Below are 27824 nucleotides of genomic sequence, written 5' to 3' on the forward strand. Positions count from 1 at the left end.
TACCCAAGTTTTAAAACAAAGAAGCAAGTGACAAGACTATAATGAAAAAATATCTTTAGGTCATAATGCATTAGCAGTTTGCGTTTGGCCTGGATGCCCATGCAGTGTGCACATTGCAGTGATCTTTTCAGAATGGTACTGCTGTACTCCAGGATGCTGAATGCTCTCAGAGAATAGGGGTGGTTGCTTACTTACTCAGGCACGAAACTTAATACATTTAAACATTCTTTCAGAAACAAAGGATTTTACTTTTTTCCTTGTGGTTACCTAGAAAAATCAATCCAAATACCCCATTCATCAAACTTTAATGTTAATAAAGGTTTTTTTGTACTTATACAGATATCTGAAAACATTCTGTCTCGTGTTGTTTGGCTTAGAATAGATGCCCTCAGTGCTCAAAATCACTGAACACAATGATTTCACAGTAAAAGGATGAAAGACTTTGAAGAACACCACCAGAGGATAAGGTATTTTGGGATCTTTAAGTTAGAATACCACAAAAGCATTGTAACATTTTTAAAGGACACAGACTCTTATCAGCAACCAACCTGATCTATATAACCTTTATATTTTTTTATTTGGCCAATTGCAGTGGTCAAGTCCCCACGGTCAACATGGTCTGCAGGGGTGTGAAGCCTCAGAGCATAGAGAAGATTAATATATTCTTCAAATCTTCGGGATGGGTACAGAAGTAGCTCTGGAAGGCTGTAGGAGGCATAGAGAAGGGAACTGTGGTCTCTTTCTGAAGGTCGAGCAATGTCCTAACCTTGGGGTGCCCCAGGTAGGCTCTCCCTCACATCTTACCTCAGCATTTTGGTAACAACGGTCTTATCATGCCTCTTCAGGAAAGCACGGAATGCAGGTATCATTTCTCTGCACTGAAGGTGAGCAATATAGTGTCAAACTTTGCTCTATAAGACAACTCTAAAGCCTTCTGTTCTATCAGGCATGCGTGATCTATGAAGCACTCAAAGCAAAAGGGCAACATCTACATCTAATCCAAGTATTGTTAGTACTATTGGCCCTTACTCATACTTGGATAGTGTATTAATTACACCATAAACCTACCCTATTCATTGCACTTAATCAGTATAGAAAAATGAAAACAGACTTTGCAACCAGGTAGGCCTGGATTAGAATTCTAATTCCAACTCTAATTTAGTCCTATAGAATTTTATGTGACCTTGTCAAGTTATTTAACTTCTCTGAGCTTCGGTTTTCTCATGAATGCCACTCCTAACTCTTGTGTGTGTGGTGGGGGGGAGGAGGCCCTAAAGTGCCTGTCATGTAGTAAATGTAATTTCCATATACTAAGAGACTATTAATGGTATTCACCTGTTAATACTGCTGTTAATCAATTTTTCCATAGTAACATTATAAAGTTGATTCACTTAGTATCTGTTTTAAAATATATTCATTCATAATCATTAGAGCATCCATAAGTTAACCTAATTTTTCTTATTATGTACATACCTAAAAGATGCCAGTAGTATTAATTTCTAGAAATCAAATTTTCACTGATTGCAATAATATTAATACCTAACATTTATTAACTACTTATATATCCACCATATGCTAGTGAAATAGTTATTATCCATAACTATAAAAATTTTGGTACCAATTTGTTTATGACAATATGTGACACTATGCTCTTATTCTTGACAATTCTTACCCTAAAGGTCAGTTGTATGAAATCGCCTTATCCAGGCAACTTTCACATCATCGAGTTGTCCTGCAGTGTTTAAATTCCCCAGGTTGCAGGAGGAGTATCACAAAGGGGGAAGTCTGAGGCCAGGAATCACCCAAAGGCCTCCCAGCCCCAGGCCTTCCCTCAGGGCCTCAGTGCATACAGATGGGCACAGCCAAAGCGGACATGGTTGACACTGGCAGAAGTGTGCCACCAGGTTGCAAGGTAGCCTCTTTTTTTATACAAAATCTTTTTTATACAAATCGAAGAGGGAAGAAAGAGGGACCTTATTGCCTTCAGAAGAGATATAATAAGAGTAACATATGATGCAGAATGGAGCTTACTATTCCTGTTCAGACTACATATGGCATAAGTCACAAGGGGAAAATTTGTTTATAGTGAACTCTTAAAGGAATGTAAGATAAATTCTTTATTTCATAAGGAGATTTCAATCGAGTATCTTTAGTCCAAGAAACATATGAATTGTCATTCTTTTTCTCCGTAAGAGAGCTGAACTTGTCAAGGCCATGTAGACTGTCATGGCAGAATGGAATCAGCACTCATGGTCTTGGTTCTACCAATCTGTAAAACATTTGCTTGTAACAGCACAGGGTGTCTGGGACAGATGGAAGTCTGGCAATTTGTAGGTTCAGGCCAGTCACCTGTTCCTGGGCCCTGCTGTGTCCAGCATTCTCCTGGCCCCTAGTGACAGAAAAGTAAGTCAGGGTCGCTATCCTCAAAGAGTCCACAGCAAACAGGAGGAGGAGATTTAAAAGCTAGGAGTGGGGATGAAGTCTTTTCTATCAATTTAGTATTTTGGATCGCACACAAAACTTCCTTCAAGCTCAGAAGGTTTAATAAATGCCTGGATGGTAACTCAATCATTTACCTTGTCAATAGTTTTCAGAATAACAGGGTAATTGTTGAAGAAATTGGTATATGTGTTCAACTGGCTTCCAAACTTTATGAATATTTCTCCCACGCAGTGAGCTGGGCCCCATTCCTGTAGTCTGTTTCTCAGGTTATCTAGAAACTGCCTGCAATAAGAGAAAAGCATGACCAAGAAATTTTGGCAGTGATAACCTATAAACTTAAAAAATAAATTAGCTGTCTTTAGTGCGGCCTGTTTTAGCCAAGTCATATATGGCAGGGCTTCTGTCAAATACTTTTGCTTGACACAGAGCAGTGCAGATTTGACAGGAGGAGGTGGGAAGGGAGGAGGCAGGTCACCCTGGGTGGAATCCCACTTCATCTTAGTTCCTTGAGTCAGAACCCCATACCGGCCTCCATTGGGCTGCCGATACTTGTCCTGTTCCCACATCACCAGCTATGCTGGTTGGGTGAAGTTTCCTTCCAGTTCTCAGAGGAGAGTGCTCAGTTCATGTCAATGCCATAACCCTCATGCAGCCCATTTCCCGTGCATCTAAGAGTATCCCTCACTCAGCCATCACAGACCTTGAAAACTGGAAGGTCTTTCAACCTCTTCATTTATAGGAGCTGGGGCCCATTGAGGATATGAAACTTGTTCCAAGTTACCTAGAGAGTTACTGGCAGAGAAGCACAAGCTCAGTTTGTCTTACTTTACCACAGCTGCAAGCGATCACTCTTCTCTTTCAACTGTTATGTACTCAAAACATAAACTGTTACCAAGCTGACCCCCTGTAGTGAGTTCTCTAAATATCCTAGTGATTTAATTCCATTAAATTCTTAGCTTCCTTTCCCATTGCTCAACTAAACAGCTGATTAGAGCTGCTCCATACAGCTCTCCTTCCTATTGTCTTTTGCATGAACAGTATATTGAATACAGAATCCCCAGGCACTGAACTCCGCTTCTTGTACCACGGCTCTGAAGTGAGGCGGGCCTAAGTCCCTGGGAATCATCCCTACTGATTGCAGACCAGTGGCAAGAATCCTCTCCCTTTTGTCAGATGGTCAGAGACCCCAAAAAGGGCAAAGAACGACTGAGTCTATGTACAGCTTTTGAAGCAGTTAAGTGTGGGCTCCCCCCACTGCATAATGAATATTTCAAAAATACACATTCAGAGTTTACCTGTTGAGACCTAAAATCCTCAGAATATCAGAGAAAATGATCTGGATATTTGCAGCACTCAGAATTGCTCTATTTGATGACAATGCTGCTTTCAGTGGCGTTACATAAACATCTCTCACAGTCTCCAGTATCTGCACATATTTTCTCTCGCTCTGTAAGAGCTCCCTGACAACTCTAGTTCTCTTTTCGGCTGAGTCCATCTGGAGCTGTCTCTCCTGCAGAAAAGCATTAAGAACTCATAGGGAAAGCACAGTGACTCTTTCCAGGCTTCTAGCCTCAAAAAGCCTCAAGACAAAGGAGCTAGAGAAATGAAAGTACTGAGCAGCCAGGCAGCCCTGGGGGATTCCCGTCTCTCGTTTGTGATGTACAGGATTGATGGGAAGCTTGAGAAGGGACTATGGAGGGCCGTGCTGACCCTCGCCTATCCCCAGTACCATCAAACAGCCCCTCACATCAGGCCAGCCTAATGTCATGGTAGAGATGGGATTTTTAATCTTGGATCCTGAGGAGGGTGGATTGACTGAGATTTGATTTGTATCCATCTATCTGTCCAAATGCGTGTTCAGTGTCATGTGCTAGTTGCCGGCTATACGAGAAGACATGGAGTCTTGCCTTCACGAAGTGACAGTCTAGTGAGGAAGCCTTTAGGTTGTCTGCTCTTGTTCGCTTTCCTATTTCTTGTTCCCAGTAGAGTCTTACTGTTTATCCTGCAGACAGAAGAACTGAAATGGGTGAGCTCTCTCACTGTCAGCTAATTTCCTTCTCACTAGCATATTATGAAACACTGAAACTCATGTTCTTCTTTCAGTATTTAGGAAAAAGTACCTAACTTGGGAACTGTGATCCCATCTCTCTTTAGTTGCTAGGTTGCCAGATACCCTATGTTTACCGTATTTCAGAGTCCTGTTTTATTTTTTTTAATGTAAAGGGCTTAAAGGGTACTTTTTCTTTTATCTGTACTTTTCAAAAGTTATAAAATTAGTATCTTTACAATAGAAGACAGTGATAATTTTTAAATTAAAAAATTTTATAAATTTAATGATCTTATATGTGAGCCCATTAATAGCTCTATCAATATTTTCAGAATACAATTTCCTCTCTTCACTCCAGCCCTAAGTATGCCTGAGACTGCCCCAAATATCGCAATACTAAGTAATGCCATATGACCCTCACCCAAATACGTCAACTAAAATTAAAATGTAAAAATAATTTAAGAAAAAAATCAGAGAACAAACTGTGTAAATTACTATAAACACATTGTTCTTGGTTAAGTTTTACTTTCAAAGCACAAGCTTTGTACATAATGCCTATTTAGACTTATCTAATGAATTTAAAAATGCATCTGTATCCCACTTGGCAGTTGGCTTGAATCCATATTGTATTTTTATGTGTATTTACATTTTTAAAAATATTGAAATTATCCAATTTTTATTTATAATTATAAGGTTTCAATTGTCAGAACTTTTGTTGTCATCTTGAAACCGTTGTCAGGTCTTATTACCAACAGTCAGATGAGATGCTGTCACATTTACTGCACTGTGTAAACACCCTCTTCCTTGGCAATTCCAGAGGATGGACTGGAGATTCACTGGGGATGACTGAGCGCCCGTGCCTGTGCCGCCCACAGCCTGCATGGGCCCAGGGCGCTGTGGAGCTGAGAACGAGCCACTGAGCTGTGCTGTGGCAAGACTAGTCATTTCTTTTTCTGTATGACCCTAAATGGAAAGGCAGAGTCTTAAAAGTTACATTGTTATACTCAACATTTGAAGACATACCATAGTCGGTGGCTCAGTTAGAAACTGTGAGCCTTTATGTCCATGTGTCATTTCTTTAAATGCCATCCTAGTGTTGTATTAGAAAATCATGGGCTAGCATAGAGATGGCTCTTGCACCCAAAATGTTATACCTCCTTCCTCCTGGCTCAACCTGTTTTCAGACCAAGACTTACTCAAAAGAAAAATCTACCAGCTGGATTCCCCCCAGTTACATTTGTTCCCCCACTCCCCGACCAAGGGAAACATTCAAGAAAAACAGAACTCACTGGTATAAAGGATGAAGCTTTTTTTTTTTTTTTTTTGGTCGGGCAAAACAAATGGAAAATTCTTATTGTGTAATAATTGGCTTACCACCTTAACCAGCACCTCAAAATTTGAGTCATTTTTGCTGAGTCTTGATTTTGTGTCCTGAGGATTATCTTCTATAACATTTCCTTCCTGAGGATTAAATGCAGACACCTGATTATTTGGAGTCCTGCCTTGGACGTCTGAATGCCCAGTCAGTGCTGTGCCCACCGGAGGCCCTCCAGCGCTCTCTGCCATCAGCACTAACCAGTGCTCCTGAGACACAGTGAATGCAGTGCTTGACAAGCTTGATGCCAAACAGAATTAAGTTTTATGTTTAAAAGAAAAATAAGCATTTACTTCTTAGGAAACTACCTTTTACTTGCGGAACCAAATTGAGTCAGCTCCCTTTTTCCCGGGAGCCAGGGAGTGACCCTGCCATTCACAGCTTCTCACGGGCTTGAGGGATCCACACTCCCTAGGGAAGGGGCCTCTGCCTCAGCTCTGCTCTCACTCGTCGTTGAGGGCAAACAGATTCTCTTCCCTTAAAGATTCTAGAATTAAAAGCTCACAGCACTTTATAAAATCATTCCTTTTTTCACCCAATGAAAACACATCAGAAATAATTCACATGACCCTTCTAGACCTGTCTGCCTCCACATTTAAGTAGGACTTATTGTTTCTTCATTTTACCTCCTAATTGTTCTTGTGGCTTCCATATAAATTAATACATTAAACAAATAGTAACAGCAGGCCCGTCCAGTGCTGCCTGCAGTATTCCAGGGTCTACTTGAGCAATGAAAAATGGTCCCAGGTTTGTGCAGAGAGCTAAGGATGAGTGGTCATTATTGATGTTCCTTACTAGTCAAAAGTAAAACTGCCCTTGGCAACCCCTTGATATCTAGGGGTGAGAGTGAGAGAGAAACATCAATTTGTAAGACTCTTTTTGCCTTACTCCACTCACACAGAAATGAATTTTTATTTTGTGTCTGTGGCCACTCCTTAGAGCTGCTTGAAGCCTTTACGTAAGAGCCCCTGTCCCTGAACTGCAGTCAGCCAGCTTCTCCCTGGTCTGCAGGAGGTCCCACCTGAGCCTGAGAGTCCAAGAATGAAAGTGTCTTTGAGGGGAAATGCTCCAAATTGCCATTCTTTTAGGTGTCAGAGATTCCAAAGGTGGTCTCATCAATAGTAAGGTCTTTTCAAGTGTAAAATTAACATTTCAGAGGAGAAAGCACTTTGTGTCCCTTTTGCTTTCTTTGAGTTTACTTGCGCCAAAGAGGGGCATTTCTGGGGACTGTCTGTCCAGGATTGGGGACACACACATACTTATGTTGGGGAGGAATTTGGTTCAGAGATGCAGGGAAGTCAGAGTATAAGGTGAGGAAGGAATTCATCAGAGTGAGAGTAGCAGGGAGTGCCAGCTGCCTCACAGGCAGCAGAGAGTAAGGAAGAACAGAGGAAGGAAAAGAAAACTCACTGAACTCCCCCCAGTTGCCACAGGGCAGATATGTTGCCAACTCCTAAAACCAGGGTCATCTGGTGTCCAGTGTCTGCTTGAATTTGCGTGGTGTGGGAACTGAGTCCCTACCACCCCAGGATTTGGGGGAGCCACAGAGCACTGGATGCAGTGAGAATATGTTCTGAGAACTTCCCAAAGGCAAAGAAAGGAGATTTTCAGGCAGGCTACTAAAGAGCACGATCATACAGCTGCAGTTCCATCCGGGTCACCCAGGCGACAGAAACTTGCAAGCCCAGATCAGACCTTCCAGCAGCCCCTCCCTACTTATCTGGAGTAGAACAGAGACAGAGTGAAGACCTGTGCTTACTGGAGAACAGAATGAAATAGAGAAGTAACAAAGACTCTTAAACCACTGGAAGAGCACAGAGACAAAATGTGGTAAGTTCAGCAGTGAGAAGTTTTTATTTAAGGCAAAAGGTGCACACTTGAAGAGAGGGGAGTGCGGACAACCTCAGAGAAGAGGTGCCCCTATGGTTTACGGTCTGGGGTTTTATATGGCTTTTGGGTAAAGGTCAGCATAAGGCATGATGTATACAGGTGATTTATAATTCCTTTGAAGTTGTGTGTTAAGAGTAGGGTTATTTAGGTGACTGTGTTGTGTCTTCAGCATTCTTTGGCCACATAGGTTTGTTTACACTTCTGAGGTCTGTCCCTGACCTGGTTACAAAGTTAATTGATTAAGGGGCTAGAAGAAAAGGAAGAATGGCATACAGGTTAAGTTAAGGAATAAGCTGGGCCTTTTTTGCAGGCTAAGTAGATTTTACAATGGCATGATCTAATTGGTACAATGAAGACGTGGGTTGTGCTAGGATACTTTTATCTGGGGAATATTGGGACATTCCAAGTTGTTCCTGGCCTTTGGAACTTCAGCTGATTAACTCATTAAACTGTGAGTCCTTTCTGGCTCTCTGGTTTTATCTGGTTAACTCTTTTGAGTCCCTTTTAGTGGGTTCCACTGGCCTTATTCTCCCTCCACTCACTCTTATCTATTTTTCTGCCTAACATATACATACACACAGCCATCCAATTGGTTCTGTTTTCTGGCAAGCCCTGACTAATACATGGTCCATGAGAGTTTCCTGAAAAGACAGATTTAGGAGTGGGGCATCAGAGGACAGGGCTCTGACCTACAAAGGGCTTAGATGTCCCTGGAAATGTGTATTTAAGAGTCTTCTTGGGGTGAATGCTAGTGGTTGGAAAGAATAAAGCCCCTTGGGGTGGTGGGTTTAAGCTCAGGGACATGCTCTGTAAACAACAGAGGGGTAGGTCTGAAAGACAGGCCTTTCATCTTGACGAGCAGGTTTGGGGTGGCTTGGCAACAGGGGTGCTGCCAACCTATGGTCCTCGTCTGCCCTTCCTGCACTGTGCTCTCCTCTGAAGTCCAGAATATCAGGTTAACAGGACAACAAGTACTTTTCTTTCTAGGGGAATTCTATTCCTACAAATCATTTCTGGTGAGTTGGTGGTGGGCTGATAGCCCAAGCCTTTGATCATCAAAGATAGTGATTTTTCTATGGGCATTCATGGTTCTGAAGTGACATTTTCCTAGGAATCAGCTCTCTGAATGACAGTGCAATTTCCGGTGTCTCATGAATCCTGATGATTTCACTTAACCAAAAATGTATGGATTCTGAACATAGTACAGACAAAATTATTCTTTTTTGCCTGAAGAACTAGGTACAACCCCACTTTTTTTTTCTTCTGTGAATTTGAATCTTAATTAAGAAAAGAGGACCCATTCTTAGTTTTACAAAAAGTGTCCTGGGCTGGAAATGAAAAAAAAAAATTCCCTTTATATCTCAGGACTCAGCCACATAAGTGACAACCCTTACCCAGAAACCAATGTTACTACAGTCAGTGTGGTGCAGATTGTTTATGAGTGGCTTAAATGTCACTCATATTATGGAACTACAAAACAGCCTGTCTATATAATAATCCATGCAAATGGAGTTCTTAGTAGAAGCTAAAAGTTTCCAGGCAGAATTATCATTATTGTTTATTAATTTCTTAACCACATGTATCTAACTCTGTGGTGAAACAAAGGTATAAAAATGCAGCAGTAACTTTACCTTCATGAATAAACTTAATGTTGTCTCTGGGTCACATTTTGTCAGGATCACATTTCCTTGAAAATCTTTGCTCTTTTTACTACATTTCTGTAGCAGAAAATATGACAAAAATTCCAGAGGTTTGTCCTGAAAAATCCAGTCCCCCCAAAAAAGAATTCCTATTTAAAATATTCACCTGCAATATAGGTCAATAAAAGTGCAACACAAAAGAGAACACAATTTTAATAGAGCTTTAATCTTTCTTACTAATTAATTTAAAAGTCCAGAAAATAGAGGAACTATTATTTGGCTAAAGTCAATAAATGGGGCTTTCTAATTAGTTCTTTTACTGTCACAATCATGTTAGGATTTCAGGGTCTTAATGGAGCCTCTCCAGATCTTCAGGACCAAAGTGGCCCACACCAGCCTCTTGGCCAGATGAGGGAAGGGGACAGCAGGGACCTTGTCTTTCCACAAGAAGTCCTGGGAGACAGGCTATAGCAGTGGAATTATTGGGAAAAGTACCCTAAGGAGCTCCCAAATTTGGCACCCTCTTAGGCTCTGGGTTTGAGCACCATCAAAATGATATCATACAAGATAATTTTCAAGTAGTTAGGTGGCAATAAGTATACTGAACCTACACCAAACACATTTACTAGTATTTTGGTGTTTCAGGAAACAGTTCAGGATCCTTCAAGGCCTTAGGGCCATTCCTGTGAACATCCTTGGTTGTTTTATCAGCAAAGCTCACCAGAGCCATTGCTCATGGGCTGCCCGAGGAGCTGAGCCTTCAGAGAAGACAAATCATGGCTAACTGCAGCTTCTCAGACTCCACAATGGACTAGCCCTGGAGATGTGTGCTGCTTACCCGGAAGCCAAGTTGAAACCAGAGCAGACACACAAAAAATAAAGAGAGCATACATATGCAAAGACCATGTTAAATTTACCCACAAAGAAGAATGGCTACAGTGGAAGAGAAGGATTTGAGAATCTTCCCTTGGAAAACAATACCTTGTACAGCATCAGGTATGTTATCATCACCCCCACCCCTAAGCTAGTCTCAACTCCCCAGAACCAAGAGCTGCATATTTCATTTTTCCCAAAGCCTTCTTGTCTTAGGCAAGGATGTGCTCTGTACACTGATTCACCTCATTGTTTCCTGATGTGTGGACTGACTTTTCTAGGAGAATATCCAAATTTCTGTTCTTTTGTGTTCTCTTTCTCTTCCTATCTCATCTAGACTTCTTCTCCCATTATCACTTTATATCTGGTTTCACACTTTCTCAGCTTTTCTGCCATACTCTTAATTGTTTAAACTATTGAGTAATGTTTATATGAAATATAAAGCCACTAACAAGTTTTTTAAAGAAGTCACTTCTGATTGAAATTAATCACAAGACAGAAAACAGTATACGATGTAATGAACTTTTAAATAACCTAGAAGAGTTTTCTATTTGTCTATTGTATGTACCTTAAACATCTTGAGTCCAGAATCTCTCAGGGGATGTTTTTACAAACAACTGTCATTTCTCAGAGGAATTGTGCCCCCAAAGGGACAAACTGGTAAATAAGTAAATGCAAACTAAGAATGTATTTAAGTGTTGGGGTTTTTGTAGTTTGTTTTCTTCAAAGAAACACTTACAGAATTTTCCTTTGAAAGTTCTGTCAATCCATCTGCCAGAGTTTGTACAATTTCTTGGTTATTCAGAATGTTAGCCATACTCATGGTGTCAAACACAAACTGCCCTGTAAAGATATGGCCATATGCCTTGTGATTAATTTATGTAAGTAATATAATCAAGAAGAAAACAACTCAGTCCTCATAGTTGTTTTTTAGTGGATAAAAATGGAAAGAATAAGAATAAAAATTCTATTATGCCATGAGGATTATCTACCATAATAAAACAAAAAGTGAGTAAAAGCAACTGAATGTGTAGCACATAAAAAAAGTACCCAGACTGATAAAGCTGATAGTGAGTGGAATCTATATATTGGACAGCAAGGTAAGAACATGGGAAAATGAACCTTATAAATTAAAATTTTAGATTTTCAATCCTACCAAAAATTCCCCCGCACTTCCCTTTGGGAGGAATATATGTATTGAGCATATACATAAATAATATTTTTGTATTTCTATACATATATAAATATAAAGTAAATATGTATACATGAATATGTAAATATTAAATACTTAGGTATTTAAGTATTTACTAATTACTTAACACTTAAATACCTAAGTATTTATATATACATAATATGTAAATACAAATAATAAATATTTTAAGTCTATGGGAAATAACATACAAACGTACTTATACAGACATCTTTCACATTTTTAAAATATTTTGAACATACATTTACATGAAAATAATTTTATTCCTTTTGACTTCTCATTCCAAATATCATCAAAAAATATTTCTATCTTGAAAGAGCTAATCTTCCCATTATTCTCCCTAGTCCTTAATATCTATGAAAGAAACAGGAGAAGTAATTTCTCCCTGTTTATAGCCTCATAATTATTTCTAACTATTGGTTGAACATCTGCTAAATGTGGTAGAGTGGGTAGTACATAAAACCAAGGAGACAGGCCACTCTTTGGAAGGCACTGATGTAAAGAGATGTAGGACATGTATTGACATAAAGTATCTTCATGCATATAGTGTGTTACAGCTCTTGTGTTGACAGAAACTGTGTCAATAGGTGTTAAATAAGGAGTGAGCCAGGGAAAGGAAGAGGAAGTAAGGCATAGATGAATAATGACTTGATTTATAGTCTGTTTTAGTCAGATAGGAAAAGTTAGGGGAAAACTGAACAGCTAGTTAAAGATTAGGGGTGGGTGTGGTGTAATCATTCACCCAGATGGTAAAAAAAAAAGAAAAAAAATTCACTTTACAGAATGAACTGATTTAGGTGAAGATTCACTTGACACAGGAAATTGTTTCCAAAAGACTCTATTGTGATTATTTGATATTGAATATGGAGTGTCGATGGGAAAATAAATTCAGTGATGTTCAGTAGGCTTATCAGAGAAGCCCATCACCAAATCAAAGATTTTAGATAGAAAATAAATAGGACTCATCCAAAGAACAATTTAAGTAATGGGTGCTGTGGTCTAAGCGGTGCTTAACTTAGAGCAGACTGTAGTGGGAAAAGGGCAGAGCTCTCTGGCTTAGCAAAGACTTAGTGAATTTCATCTAGGTAAGTAATTGACTGGCATCAACTAGTAAGCAGGTAAAATTTGAATATGACCTAGCATCTGCATTTTGAAGATGAATATATTTGGCTTTAGGGATATTCATTATATTGGAAAGAAGATTTAAAAAACAAAAGGAATAAAGTTTTACTGAAGATGTTTAAGAGTCAACTTTTACTTGAGCCAATTCCTCAACTTATATTCACCCTGGATATGGAACAAACTTCATACATAACTTGCAGCAGAAGTAGCAAGAGTTCTTACCTATCATCCTACCACTGATGTTCTTCTTCAGCTCCTTGAAGAGAGGACTTAACTGTTTCCTTACTGATTTCAAGGTGTCTTCCAAGAAGTCTGTGAGGCTGGACCACGTCTGCAGCTTTGATTCACTGAAGTAGATGGAAGGAGGAGGCTTTTCCTGGTGTTGTCCCAGCCAGTCACTAAGAACTGACATTATTTTCTCCTTTTATTATTGCAGATGAGCTCAGATGAAAGAACTTTTTGTTGACAACAAAAAACTTAGTTGGAGTCCTAGCAGGCTAATTATCCTTTCTCTTTAGAACCCTAAGATAAACATCCACAGTCTGTTTCCAAAGGTAAAATTAGAAACTCAAAATGGACATAATAATTTCAAATGCTTATCTATTCTTTAATAGATAAGATTAACATATTATATTTGAAATCAAAATTAAATAATTGCTAGATTTGTACATTGGGAAGCAGAGTAGGCCTCTAAGTAAGAATATACTGCTGCTGCTTTATGAAATACAAGCAAACCCCACCCTACCTGGTTTCTCCAGAAACCATCCAAAGTCATCCTTGTCATAGCCAAACCTGTATCTTTCTTACATCATATCAGGCTGCTCCCCTCTCTCTCGAAATGTGTCTACATGACTGTAGTGGGTGTGTGAGTCCTCTCCTTGAAAAGCAATTACTGAATGATATAGTGGCATGTTAAACTTGATTTCCTGTCTTGAATGGACAGCCTTATTTTATTCTACTCTGCCCATTTTTATTGATGAACATGTTAACACCTTTATAACATGTTCTTATAGAAGAAGACGAAGAAGAGAGGGAAGGGGAGGATGAACAGGAGGAAGAGGGCACAGAGGAGGAGAAAAAAGAGAAAATGTGTTCCATAAACAACAGGATCTGGTCTCTGCTATGCTCTGCTAGGCTGATGCCTCGCTCCACAAGGCCAAATATGCTCTCATTTGGTTATGTTGCTATATAAAGCAAAATTCACAAGTGATTTCTGCTACAAAACTATATTAGGCCAATGTGCTTTTTGTTGTAACTGCATGGAATCTTTTCCCTTACAAGTGTCCCGGTCATGCCAGCTTTCCCCAGTCTTGAAGGCCATTGGCATTTGGGTTTAGGGGGATAGTAATTTATATAGTTTCTACATCATACCAAACCCCATTTGATAAGAGGCAAGGGGCTTTTAAAGGGGAAAGTGATTAGCATTACTGTAGCACAGCAATTTGGATCCCTTGTTGATTAGCTAATGTTATATTTTGAGCCAATATTTGCAGTTTTAGTATCTAAATAAAACTTTGCTTCCAGGTGTATTTTATCTTTGTTTTTCCTCTCAAATAATGCAGCTGAAACAGAGCCTAGGCAAGCCCCTTCACCATTTTTTTATAGTTGCAGATCATTTTTCCAAATGAAACCATGTTGATTATATTTCACTAAGAAAAATATTTCACTAAGAAAAATTATTTGTACTTATTACTTCTCTAGATCTGCAACTATATGTCTTTGTTTAACTGTTAAAGATGATGTTTCAACAGTTTTTGCAGGTGATAGTTTGAAGCAAATACTTGCAATAAATAATCCTATAAGCAAATTACTGAGTGATGGGAAATGACAGTTTAGGAAGTGACAGAATTTCTTCAGAGAAGGAATGGAAGGCAGTAAATGACATCAGGCAGAACCAGTGTCTGTGCTTTTGGTGATCCTGGAGTTGGTGGGCGTTATCGGGCACTGTGGTCAGCCCCCGTATTCACTTACTGTGTTGGTAACAGCCAGTTGCAATCCCAGTGGGGGCAGTAAATAACGTGCCAGTTAGTTGAGACAGCTGAGAAAGAACTTCTGTTCCTGCCTCTGTACAGTCAGAAATACTTTAATTAGTTTACACACAGATTTTGACACAGAACAGTTAGGTGTTCCTTAGGAGTACTAATAATGTGGCCAAGAAAGTCCACTAGGAGCTCTCATTTTCAATTCAGTTCCCTTATGGAACAGTCCATAAACACTTTACAGCTCGCCCACCAAGTGTTGAAGTCCAAACAATTTGTGAGGACTAAACAGCAGGGTGGAGAAAAAGGGCATAAAGTTTGACCTGGTGCTTATTTTCAAATTGTAATAGTCAGGCCAAAGCAGAGAAAAGTCTACATGTATGTTCTAAAATAGTCTGAGTTTTCTAAAAATGTCTCATGGTAAGAGAATAGACTTAAAACTGTCAAATACAATGATCAAAATTTAGCATGGCATTAATTTTACCTCTTCAGTGACACAGCAAAAAGATTGGATTATTGAATTCAACATATAGATCGAATTCCTTAAAATGAAACTGATACATGAGATTTTAATTCTTTTAGTCCAAGAATAATTACTCCAAATTGCTTCAGTTGCTTGGAATCAGATGTCAGTGGCTGAAATATGTCTGTCACTAACTTGCACTAATCTTTTAATTGACAAATAGGTCAATGAAATCAAATAGAGTCCATAAGTGTACCTATACATTTCTAGCCAATTGATTTCAACAAAGAGTCTTCACAAGGAATGGTCCTGGCACAATTAGATATCCATATGAAGAAAAAAATAACCTCAGTCCATACCATGAATATTATAAAAAAAATAAAATCAGAAACCTAAATGTCAAACTTAAAACTATAAATAATTTAAAAGAACACATAGAAGACAATCTCTGAACTTTTGTTAAGTAAGGAGTTTTTAGATATGATGTCCAATCTGTAAAAGAATAGATCTATAAAAGAAAAAAATGGAAAAATTTGACTTCATCACAATTAAGAACTTTTCAAAAAAGAAGTTCAGAGAAGGAAAAGATGAGCCATAGGCTGGGATTCAATATTTGCAAATCACTTTTCTGGGAAACATAGAGAGTTCTCAATAGGAAAATAACCTAATTTTAAAAATAAAAGATTTGAGCAGAGAGTTCACCAAGGAAGGCAAATGAATGGCAGATAAGCACATGAAAAGAAGCTCAGTATCATTAGTCATTAGGAAAATCCAAATTAAAACCACAATGACATACCACTGTACACCCATCTGAATGGCTAAAATTAAGGAGACTGACCATAGCAAGCGTGGGACGTTGGACAACTGTACTCATACGACACTAGTGGAAATGTAAAATGGTACAACCACATCAGAAAATAGTTTAACCTGTTTTTAAAAAGTTAAAACCTATTATATGACCAAGCCATTCCATGCCTACATATTTATATACGAGCAATAAAGCATATGTTCACACATGTTCATAGCAACTTTATTTGTAAGAACCTGAAACTGAAAAGAACTCAAATATCAACAAGTGAATGGATAAACAAATTGTGATGTATCTGTACAATGCAATAATTGCCAGCAACAAAAAAGAATGAGTTACTGATACAAGCATTAAATGGATTAATCTAAAATAATTCTTCCGAGGAAGGAAACCTGATAAAGAAGAATGTACAATGTATGATTCCATTTATAGAAAATTCTGTAAAATGCAAACTAGTATGTCATGAGAGAAAGTAGGTCAGTGGTTGTCTCCCATTGGGGGTAGAGAGAAGCAGGAGAGAAAAATTATAGATTGGCATGAGGAAACTTCTAGGGGTGATGAATTAATTATCTTTTCACACATGTCCAAGTTTATCCAATTGTATGCTTTAAATATGTGTACATTTTATTGTATGTCAATTTCACCTTAATAAAGCTATTGAAATATGTTTAAAATAATGCCCTCAAAAGGGGATTTTAGGCTTTTAGCTGGTTGAATGAGGATTTTTTAACAGGAATGTTGGGGAAGGGGTAGCTTTGATGCTGGGGAAGCAATCAAGAATTTGTTTCAGATTTATTAACTTTGGGATGCCTATAAGACATGCAAATTAGATATTCAGATAAAGATATCAAGTAGGAGCTCGATGTGAGTGTGCTGCTAAAGATTTCAGAGCTGGAAGCATGAATTCTGAAGCCTTAAGAATATAGATCAAATTCAGAGTCACTGGAATAGATGAGATGCTCCAGGGAGAGAGTGTAGTTGTGAAAAAAGAGAGAGCCCAGGATCAGGCCAAGGGCACACTGAAGGGTCTTGCAAAGGAGACTGAGAAGAAGAGGCCACTGAAGTAGGAGGAGCACAAGGTGGGGGCGGGGGGGGTATTAGGGAAACAGAGAAGGAGAGTTTCAAGGAGGATGAGTCATCTGCATCCGATGTTGCTGAGAAGTCAAGGCAAGGTGAGGATGGAGAAGGGACCACTGGATTCGGGCACGTCAAAGTCACTTAGAGTCTTGCGAAAGCAATTTCAGTAGAGCTAAGAGACTATTTGCAGGAACTCGAGGAGCAAACGAGATGCAGAAGGTGGAGGCAGTCAGCATAGACAAGGTGCTCTGAGTGTGGCCCATGATCAGCAGCAGCGCCTGGGAACTTGGTAGATGTCAAAATTCTCAGGCCTCATGTCAGACCTATTAAGACAGAAATCCTGCAGGGACTCAGCAGTGTGTATTTTAACAAACCTTCTAGGTGATTCAAATACACACTAGAGTTTGAGAAACACTGATACAGCCAGTTCAAAAAGCAGTGAAAGAAAAGTTTATTCTCTCCTTCCCTCCCTCCCTTCTTCTCTCTCTCTCCCCGCAAGCCCCCTCTTGGATGGGGAGCTGTTACAGGCATTCCTGATTGGATAGAAATGATTCAGTAAAGAGGATTGAGGCTACTGGAGAGAAGTTGAGTGCAGGAGTGAAATCTGGAGAAGGTGACAGGTGGTGGGTTGGAGTCCAAGCAGAGTAGCTGAATTTTGAACTGAGCAGGGGCACTGCTTCTCCTGTAACAGAGGGAAGACCGATGATGAAGGTAAGAGGGGGAGTAGGTGGTGGATTTGATGGTGGGAGGGAAATTAGGGAATTTTCTTAGGGAAGTAAACGGTGAGGTCAACAGCTGAGAAAGAGAATTGTTGAAAGACTGACTAAAGAGGAGAAGGGATGAAATAGTCATCTCAAAGAGTGGGAAGATGAGTTTACCAAAGAAATGTAGGAGTGCTTATCACTGCCACAATCCCTTTGATATTTATGCCATCAGAGTAAAGTCAGATCACATAAGAACAGTTGCATGTCTCTTTCCAACAACAGTCTTCCACTGCTTTGGGGCCTGCAGCCATAGACTATGTGATGGTTGTTTCAGTGAGCACTGGGATTTAACCAGGAGAAAGACAAAGAAGTTCAGATTCTTTGCAAGAGAGTAACGATAATGATGAACCATTAAATCCAAGTTTAACGAGGAAGAAACCACGTGAAGGCATGGTAATAGTGAAAGTGTGGGAGTAGACGGGAGATCTTCAAGCAAATGATAGATAGAGTGGGACTATTTGAGTACGTGCTTCGGAAATGGTAACTCAGAGAGACAAATGCTTGAGAGCAGCATTTCAGGTGTGCTGCACCTACTGGGAATGCCGAGCTCAAGAGTGATGCCTGCGGTGGCAGAAAAGAGATTTTTGGTCTGAGAAGCCAGGCTCTCCTCACTGAACCAGGGGGTCTTATGGTTCATCCAGGTAAAAATTATATTTGAACAAGAAGTTCAGAGATAGTTTAAGGGTCCAGAATGAGGTGAGATCTATTGTTTGAGTGCCAGGAAGTTTCACTTGAGGCAGTTTTTATGTCACCAAATGTATTGTGCTTTTCCCCTTTCCCCTATTCTCTCTGCCTTTCAGTACTTTACTTTCCCATATCCTTTCTTTTTCTTCAACTCCAGTTAAAAAATTTGCTTTGCTGTCATTATACAAGTAATACTAGTTCATTATAGAAAGTCAAGGCAAATAAAAAAGGTAAGAGGAAAGAAAACTCACTTATCATCTTATCCAACTACAGTTAACACCTTGTATACGTCCTTCCAAATCCATTTCAGTACATACCCCACCTCCACTCTCCCCCACACATACACAGGTGTTAAACAAAGGGTCACACCATCCATGTTCTGATTTCAAAAGTAGAAAATCTGGAAAACATACCTAGAGATGGATGCTGTTACTATTTTGCTACATTTCCTCCTAAATTTTTCTCTGCAGGTTTTCTACACAGTTAAGAGTATATGATTGGAATAACTACACAACAGTATTTTTTACAATAAATCGTATTTCATTTTTCTTTTAAATCCTTTCCCATTTTTTTGTTTGCCCCTTCCCCATGATTGTAGCTGCCAGGGGCATGCTTTGCATTGTACTGAGTAGTCCAGAGAAATTTGAGGATTAAGAAATTTAAAACTAACAGTTCCCTTAAGGAATGGGTAATAAGAAACAGGTTGAGAAAATTTAATTTCACACTCCCTATCCCCTACTCTGCCTGGTAAAAAAAAAAAAAAAGACAACAAAGAAAACATAGCCCATGAATGCAGAGCTTTTATTTAACAGATATCTAAAAAGTGAATTTAACTTAATGTTTCTGAAATTTCCCTTCAAGTACTAAATCAACTTTGAATCATAGTGACTGACACTAGATAGAAAGGTGCTTTAAATTACATCAGTCATCTCAGTAATCATCCACCACACTCAGGTTTACAAAACACTTCGCTGGTTTTAATATTCTAATATTATTTATTTTTATTATATAAGTGTTTACACTATTTTGATATTCACAAGCTCTGTAAGGTAACATGATTACCCTAACTTTCATGTGAGGACACAGAGGTCCACACACTTGCCTAAGGCCATGGAGCCAAAGTGGCATGAGTGGGATTCAAGTCCAAGGTCTTTGGCCACCAAGTTCACACTCACTGGTTCCAGGTTCAGAACACAGCAGGGAGAGTTTTCTTAGATTGGCTGATTATGGCTCCTGTGTCAGTCAGGCACTTTCCCCTGTATGGTGGAGGCTGATTTTATTGTGTTCTCCAAAAGAAATAGAAATAATGTTTCTGGCTGGTTCTTGCCAATAGTGACTATTTCTGCAGGCACAGGTTACTCTGACCAGTAACGCAAACCCACTTCCTCCCTAAATACCTGAGTATGTGAGGTATGAAGAGAGAAAAGAAAGAGTAAAGTGTGACTGAATTATCTGAACTGAGGACATTTCACAAATTCACAAAATGTCATCATTCAGAAGGCATAACCACTACCTTTCACACTGACCTGATGCTCCAAGTGGTGCAAAGAGGTCCACATGACCCCCTTCTTCTTCAGGGGCCACATAGCTTCCTAATTTCTCCCAGAAGTCTCTCACCTCAGGGCTCAATAAGTTGTTAATGCCAATTCTATAGCCTGAGGAAAAAAAATCAAAATGTCATTAGTTTGTAGCATTATCATGAACAGAAACTCTTAGCAGTTTGTGAAAATATAAGCACTACTCAAAAAGCCTTTTGATATTCACAAGCTCTGTAAGGTAAGGCACAATTACCCTAACTTTCATGTGAGGACACAGAGGTCCACACACTTGCCTAAGGCCACGGAGCCAGAGTGGCATGAGTGGGATTCAAGTCCAAGGTCTTTGGCCACCAAGTTCACACTCACTGGTTCCAGGTTCAGAACACAGCAGGGAGAGTTTTCTTAGATTGGCCGATTATGGCTCCTGTGTCAGTCAGGCACTTTCCGTTAAGACCAAGATCTGTGTGGCCCCTCTGCTTCAGTGCTGCACCATGTCACGGTCATAAAAGGTGCCACTGGCCTCCAGCATGGCCACAGTCTCCTTCACATTCTGGGTGTATAGGACACTGTGCACTTCGGTTTAGAACACTGTGTTTCTGCCTCCATGTGCAGTGTGGTGAGGTACCAGGCTCAAAGCAGAATGGTCAGTCAAGTCCTGCGATTTTTGCGACTGAGTTCCAAAGAGAAATGTTTTCCACAGTTGTCAATCAAAAACTAAGTCCTACAGAGCAGAAGAAAGGGTCCCAGAGATGGTAAACATCATTGAAACTCTCAGTTCTTGGGAATTGTAGGTGACGATTCAGCTAATCTTCATGTGTCTGGGGTCCTGGGCACTACATTCCTGAGCCCTAGCAATGAAATGAAAACAAAGCCCGGCACTAGAATCCTGGTGGTTCACTCCTTCCCATCGAGATACATCATGGAAGGACCTCTGCAGGCGACTGGAAACAGATTTCATTTTGTTGTTGGTTTTGAGGCAAAAGCTTTTGGGGAAAACACCACAATTACATAAAGGGAACTTTAGTTTTCAGGTATTTTGTTACTGTTACAACTGATTTTTAAAAAGAAGCCAAGGAAAAGGCAGTATTTGGAAACTTTTCTATCTGGAGAACAAAAGTCTGAGATGTTAGGAAACCCAAACAGCTCTTCCACTCCACATGAGGTGAACCTACTACCACAGTATAAATTGTTTTTTTAAATTTTTTATTAAGGTATTATTGTTACACACTCTTATGAAGGTTTCACATGAAAAAACAATGTGGTTACTACATTTACCCATATTATCAAGTCCCCACCCATACCCCAATACAGTCACTGTCCATCAGTGTAGTAAGACACCACAGAGTCACTATTTACCTTCTCTGTGCTACAGTGTTTTCCCCGTGATCCCCCACACCATGTGTACTAAACGTAATACCCCTCAGTTCCCTTCGCCCTCCCTCCCCACCCACCCTCCTGCACCCCTCCCCTTTGGTAACCACTACTCCCTTCTTGGAGTCTGTGAGTCTGCTGCTATTTTGTTCCTTCAGTTTTGCTTCGTCCACAGTATAAATTTGTAATTGATACCTCTCCCATTTAGAAAAGATCTACAATGTAATTAATCAAATTTAAAGCCCAAACTAATAGTGGCAGTGCTTTACTTGTTGGGGATATATAAAATTGCTTGTGGAACACAACTTGCTCCAGGCACATGCAAACTAAACAAGAAGAGCCACAAAATACGGTAAAGCTAAACCAAATGCAGGTAATTCTTATTAATAATAAAATTCACTAAAACTAAGTATGCTGAGTTCTAGCCACTGAGAAAGCAGTTTGATGAGTGATCCGGGTACTCTGCCATTTTGTGAGTTCCCTGCCAGCTGGATCTTTGACCATACTATTCCCTTTCTTCCCAACCTTTCACAAAGATGTAAGATTTCATGTTAGTAAATCTTAAAAAACAATTCTGTTTTAGGCATAAGCAAGAAAGGATGCAAATTATAGTATGAGGAAGAATAGAAATTGAAAGTTTACTTCTAAAACATTTATCATCTCCTTCCCCCCAAAAAGAATAACCATCAACATTTTTAAAAGATGCTCCCTAACAAGTTAATGATCTCAGCCAGTATTTCCCTTTGTCATATAGGCCATTTGGAAGTATAATGAATGTGGTTAGTGTACAACTTATAGATCTTGGTATTTGTTGCTATTAAAATTGGTTCACTTTTATCAGACTTAGAAACTTTTATGCATCAAAGGAAGTAATCAACAGAGTGAAAGGCAACCTACAGTATGGGAGAAAATATTTGCAAATCATACATCTGATAAGGGATTATCTAGACTGTATAAAGGATGTCTACAACCGAATAACAAAATAAATCAAATAATCCACTTAAAAATGGGTCAAGGAATTGAACAAACATTTCCCTAAAGAAGATATATAAATGGTCAACAAGCATATAAAAAGATGCTCAACATCACTAATCATCAGAGAAATGCAAATCAAAGCCAAATGGATATCATCTCATGCCCATTAGGACAGCTAATATAAAAACAAACAAAATCCCTCCAAACCAGAAAATAACAAGTGTTGGTGAAGATGTGAAGAAATTGGATCCCTTGTGCACTGTTGGTAGGATTGTAAAATGGTGCATCTGTGAGGTCGAAGCAATTCATCAGTGAAGGAATGGATAAACAAAATGTGGTCTATACATACAATGGAATATTATCCAGCCTTAAGAAAGGAAGGAAATCTTGCCATATGATGCCACATGGATGAACCTTGAGGACATTATGTCAAATGAAATAAGCCAGTCACAAAAAGTCAAATGTATGATTCCACTTATATGAAGTATCTAAAATAGCCAAATTCAAAGGCACAGAAAGTAGAATGGTAGTTCCTAGGGGGTGGGGGTAAAGGGGAGCTGTTTTATGGGTGATAGTTAATTTTAAGTGTCAGTTTGACTGGGCCATGGGTACCCAGATACTTAGTCAAATGTGATTCTGGGTGTGTCTGTGAGGGTGTCTTGGAATGAGATTAAATCTTGAACAGGTAGACTAAGTAGATTGGCCCCTAATGTGGATGGCCCCCACCACATCAGTTGAAGGCCTGAATAGAGCAAAAAGGCTAACCCTCCTTTGATTAAGAGGGAACTCCTCCTATGTGACTGCTTTGAGCTGGAATAACAACTTTCTTAGCAACTCAGAACTTAAATAGTACTATGAAGGTCATGTATGTGGATAAATGCTACATGAATGCAAAGTGGGTTGCTCTTGCTGATCCCCAGTCTTACCTTGGAGTAAATTGATCTCTCTGCTGTCTCCATCACTGAATATTCCCATACTCTGTGCCCTCTGCCCATCCAGAGCTTTTTCTATGAGATAAAGCAGGCTCTCCAAGGTCAGGCCACTGTGTTCATACACCAGAGAAATGACACCTGCCCTAACACTGTTCACCACCATCTAGGAAATGAAACCAAAGCTGTAGGAACCAAAGCCTATTATTTTAGAATATTTATTAATGAAAGAAATACAATGGGTATGAAATCTGTGATTTTTAAAAACTTTTTTTTTCAAAAATTATGAAAGGAGGAATATAAGATTTCTCCTTTATGATTTCTTTCTAAATTATTTTATTTCATTCCTTATTATTGTAAGATGAGAAAATTAAGTATACTTGTAACTCAGTCCACTCAGAGATAAATACTATTAACAAGTGAGGTTATTTTTTTCCAGCCTTTTTATTTTCACACACACCCATGCCTTGAGACATATATACAACTTTTCAAAAATAATAAAATTGAGATCATACAATTTTGCAGTGGACATCTTAAACGGATTTAAAGTTTTCCTTTTAATTATGAATTTTTGAGTTATTAATATTGATTGATAAATATTCCCCCATTCAAATGCACATTAAAACCACTGTTCTTTGAATATAACAACCAATAAAATTTTCATTGTGATAAAGTTAATAATCCATTAGCAGCAGATAGGTTGGAAAGTCATTGAAGTCACTGACTTTTCCCCAAACTTCATGCCACTTTCTGGAGGTTATAGTTCAACTGAATAGAGAACCACTACATGGTTACATCCTGCTTTTTACCTAAACATACCTCATATTCCTAATTAAGTATGTAATTATGGCATAGTCTTATATAAAGAAGACAAATAAGATAATGGACTTGTACCAGTTTATTCACTCATACTCTGTCACCAATTATTCTCTGTGCCCAGCATGATGCCATTAAACAGGCAAACTGTCTGTGGCTCACATGGAGATCAAAACTGATCTTGCTTTCATGTAGATCCACTAATGTAGATGGTTGTAAATGATCAGCATCAATTTAAGGTGCCCAGAAAGAGAAGTGATTTCATATCTTGAAAGCAATCATTTCTGTTACAAATAGGAATTTTCTTGAAAACTTCCTAAGTAGGCCAGTGAACATAGCCTACTGAATGTGTCATCCCTTACATATGTCCTTATGTGTGAATTAATGCATATATATGTATACATATACACATATCTATGCCCTCACACATATGTAAAAATACATTTCCTATGTCTTCTTTGTGCCCCTTTATTTTTATTATTCATATTAAAAGTAAAATACATAACTTCATTATAGAAACAGCATATTTTAATTCAATGTCACCCTCACTAAATAGATCACAGAATAGGATTTCTGATATGCTTCTTTTGGGAGATGGTGGTTACACGATATTATTACATTTATTGGGCATTCCAAAGTAGTTTTAAAGTTCTTAAATCACTTTAAATAAGTGATTTCTCTTTTTTTGGAATAAGCAACAAATTCAATTCAGTAAGAATTTATTGGACACCTAATAAATACAAGGTTTGGCCTTCCATGCTTTTCTGAAAGAAATTTTAATTTATGGTAATCTGTTGCTTCTGATTTTTAAAACTGTTCTGGGTCTGTAAGTTTCCACTTAGATGATTTTCCTTTTAGGAGATGAATCATTTCATACACATGGTGGCCAAAAGTATGCCATATATCCTCTAGTGTCAATGAAAAAACCCCGATTCAGAAAAGGGCTGGCCCCTAGCACAATCTGTACCTCATATGCAGGAATCCGAGATGATATTAATATGAACTGTAGCTGGAAAGCAGATGAAGAGCTGCTATCATTTTTATGAACTCTACACCAATTTTTCTTTGATGATAAAGGGTAGGAATGGCTTCCAGAAATATTGCTTCTATAAGGGAAAAAAGGAATAAGTGAAGTGTTAGTTTTCTGTTAATTTAATTTTGATAACTGAGCACTACTATGTTCTTTGAGCACGTGTTACACAGCCTTATGACTTCAGTCTCCCTGTGGTTTTCGGGGACAGCAGTAATGGGGCTCCTGGGTGAAGTGGAGCCAAAACTGCCCTCTGAGTTTCCCCTTTGACAACTGTGGGATACTGGAAAGGTCTCCTGGAAATTGCTTGGCTTTTTCGGGGGCATTTAAAATGAATGAAATGACATACTTAGGGGCTTGAAACAACATGTTAAAAAAAAACATGAAGAAATTTAAAATCTTGGAAATCACCTGAGCCGCAGGGCTTTCTGCATAATGTTTCCATCCTTTCCATGGCCACCTATCCCCCACATTACCATCTGGATATACTTACTCCATAAGAAACATTTCTGGAAAAATGATTTTTGCTTAGTGACTTTATACAGAAAATATACTACATCCACAATATAGCTTCTTTGCCAGATTAAGAATATTCAAAACACAAATTTTGAATATTATATATCTCCTTCAGAAAGCATGTTAAAGACCACTATTCTTGAAGATTAAAGAATCACTTCTATTGCTATTTCATAGGACATGAGCCATATAATCACACAGAATCCCTGCATGTTAGCTAAATTATTCTACAGTGACTTCTTGGTGTCATGGGATGGTCCTGAGCCTTCTGTAGATGGGGTTTGCTTACCGCTTGGGCAAAGTTTCTAAGGATGCCAAAACAAGCTGTTTCTCCAAAGCTTCCTGTAATTCCACGGGATCCCTCACAGTCTGGGAGAGGCGTGGCTGGCATTTGGATTTTAACAATCCAGAGCAGCATGTTCCACTCACCCAAGGGGGTCGAACTTTGAATAACTCCTCTGAAAAACAAGCAGGCTCAGCTGTTTACTTCAGGCTTCCCCAGCCAAGTCTACACAGATAAAGGCATCAAAAATAAAGCTGTACCAGGGCAATATTCCAAATGGCAATAATTATAGCCGTTTTTACAGACTCTGGATTTCTTATCCTCTCAGCACTGCGGCTGCTAGTTACCAGTCATTTCAGGTCAAGAAACAAAGCTCAGAGAACAAGCACCTCTTTTCTTGTGGAAACCAGTGCATCAATTTTAGGCCTTACTTCTGTTTCTGCCCTTCTTAACTTTAAGTAATTTCCCATTTGTGAGGATCTTACAGAGGGTGAGTCAGCGCAAAAAAAGATGGGAGAACTCAAATCGGCTTTGTTGATTACTTCTACACACTGTGAAAATTAGGAGGCTTAGCTGAAAAATGTGTCTTGTCCCTCCTCCCTTTCCACGATCTTTTTAAATGACATTCTTCTGGCTTCCATTCCCAATTTCATTTCTCCTTTTTCTCCAATCCCATTTCTTCTGCCCAGAACCTATTATTTGCTTTGGCCTATGTGCATACCCTTCTCTCCTCCTTGTTTTTGATCTTATAAACCTGAGAGGAACTAAGACAGCAATGGAGGCACTAATACTTGGCCTTATGTATTTCATTTGAAATATTTTTTCTTATTAATTAACTTGAAATATACAGTGAAGAAAAAAAAAAGAGCTTGTTCTAAACATATTTTAGAGAGTGCCATTCATATGCTACCCCAGAAAAACAGCACTGTGTTCTGAGGAAATTTGTACGTAAATCCATTTGTTTCTGCAATACTTGCATAAGATATGAAATTTTAAAATGCTACATACTCTTATGTAGTGCAATTTTCTCCCAAATTATTTTCCTTAGGCACTTTTCTCTTTGTCTCTCCTGTAGCTCCTCATCTTCTGTTTTGGGTTCATTCAGGGTCCCATAAACAGCAGTGGCTTCCCTAGGTGTTAGCCAGTCTAAGTGGGACACACAAGCAATGTAATGGTGCTTCCAGGCACCATACTCATTATCTGTTGGAGTGTAGGGCAGAAACCATCCAAACTTAATGCATTTGGGCATCCATAAGCAATCCTTCAGAAAAACAAATAAGAAAGATGGTTGTAAAAAAAATTTTTAAGGACAGATTCCTAGTAGTAATGTTTTTAGGGACACAGATAATTCTTTTTTTATTACATTGCGATTTCTAGTGTGGTTGACATGCCATTTAAACTTGACTCTGAGAAATAAGAAGCATATCTTATTCCACAGAGAAAAATCATCTTAGATGAAAACACATATTATATATGAACATATTTATATTAGTCATCTTTGTACAGTTTCTAATGTGCCCATGGTACTGGATTACTTTAGCCCTAGATTCTTAGAATTCTGCTTCGAGGATGGTGTAGTTTATTTAAGACCAATCCTGGGAACAACTTTTATTGAACACGATGTTGCCAATATGCAACCAGTTTTGATATAAGAAAATAGCAAATTTCATGTGGCTGAATCTAATCAAGTTTCTAGATGAAACATTATAAAATTATTATTTGAAGGCATGATAAGTCCAATGCAATAACGACTTGGGCAACCAAGACCCCAGAGAGAAGGGAAACCCAGAGAAGTAAGCCTAACATCTGGCATCACTTTTCACTTCAAGGCATCTGGCAGTTCCAAAGTAAAGCTTAGGTTAAGAAGCAGAATGGAGAGTTATGGCTAAAACACTTAGAAGCTATAAAGAATTTTAGGCATTCTAAAAGGGAAGAGAGGAAATACATTTAAACTCAGGGCCCACTGAGGGGAAGAGCTGTGGTCATCACACC

The 27824-nt window shown here is 38.8% G+C and overlaps 1 protein-coding gene across 4 annotated transcripts in view; it reads right to left on the bottom strand.

Moving 5' to 3' along the window:
- ECT2L (epithelial cell transforming 2 like) overlaps positions 1–27824 on the bottom strand; it is a 73604-nt gene that overhangs the window by 11823 nt on the left and 33957 nt on the right. For 2 of the 4 annotated variants that reach the window (XM_057489150.1, XM_057489152.1), the window contains 14 exons: positions 26841–27093; positions 25839–26007; positions 24971–25109; positions 23185–23353; positions 19901–20029; positions 14571–14663; positions 12822–13004; positions 11007–11110; positions 9386–9511; positions 5864–5950; positions 3738–3952; positions 2577–2724; positions 805–878; positions 549–705 (listed from right to left, as the gene is read on the bottom strand). In XM_057489150.1, coding sequence (XP_057345133.1) covers positions 549–705; positions 805–878; positions 2577–2724; positions 3738–3952; positions 5864–5950; positions 9386–9511; positions 11007–11110; positions 12822–13004; positions 14571–14663; positions 19901–20029; positions 23185–23353; positions 24971–25109; positions 25839–26007; positions 26841–27093 — 2046 coding nt within the window. The remainder of the gene's footprint in view (positions 1–548; positions 706–804; positions 879–2576; positions 2725–3737; positions 3953–5863; positions 5951–9385; positions 9512–11006; positions 11111–12821; positions 13005–14570; positions 14664–19900; positions 20030–23184; positions 23354–24970; positions 25110–25838; positions 26008–26840; positions 27094–27824) is intronic. The other 2 variants (XM_057489153.1, XM_057489151.1) reach the window with 1 other exon arrangement.

This window comes from Manis pentadactyla, chromosome 12 (genome assembly GCF_030020395.1).
Source record: "Manis pentadactyla isolate mManPen7 chromosome 12, mManPen7.hap1, whole genome shotgun sequence".
Lineage (NCBI taxonomy): Eukaryota > Metazoa > Chordata > Mammalia > Pholidota > Manidae > Manis > Manis pentadactyla.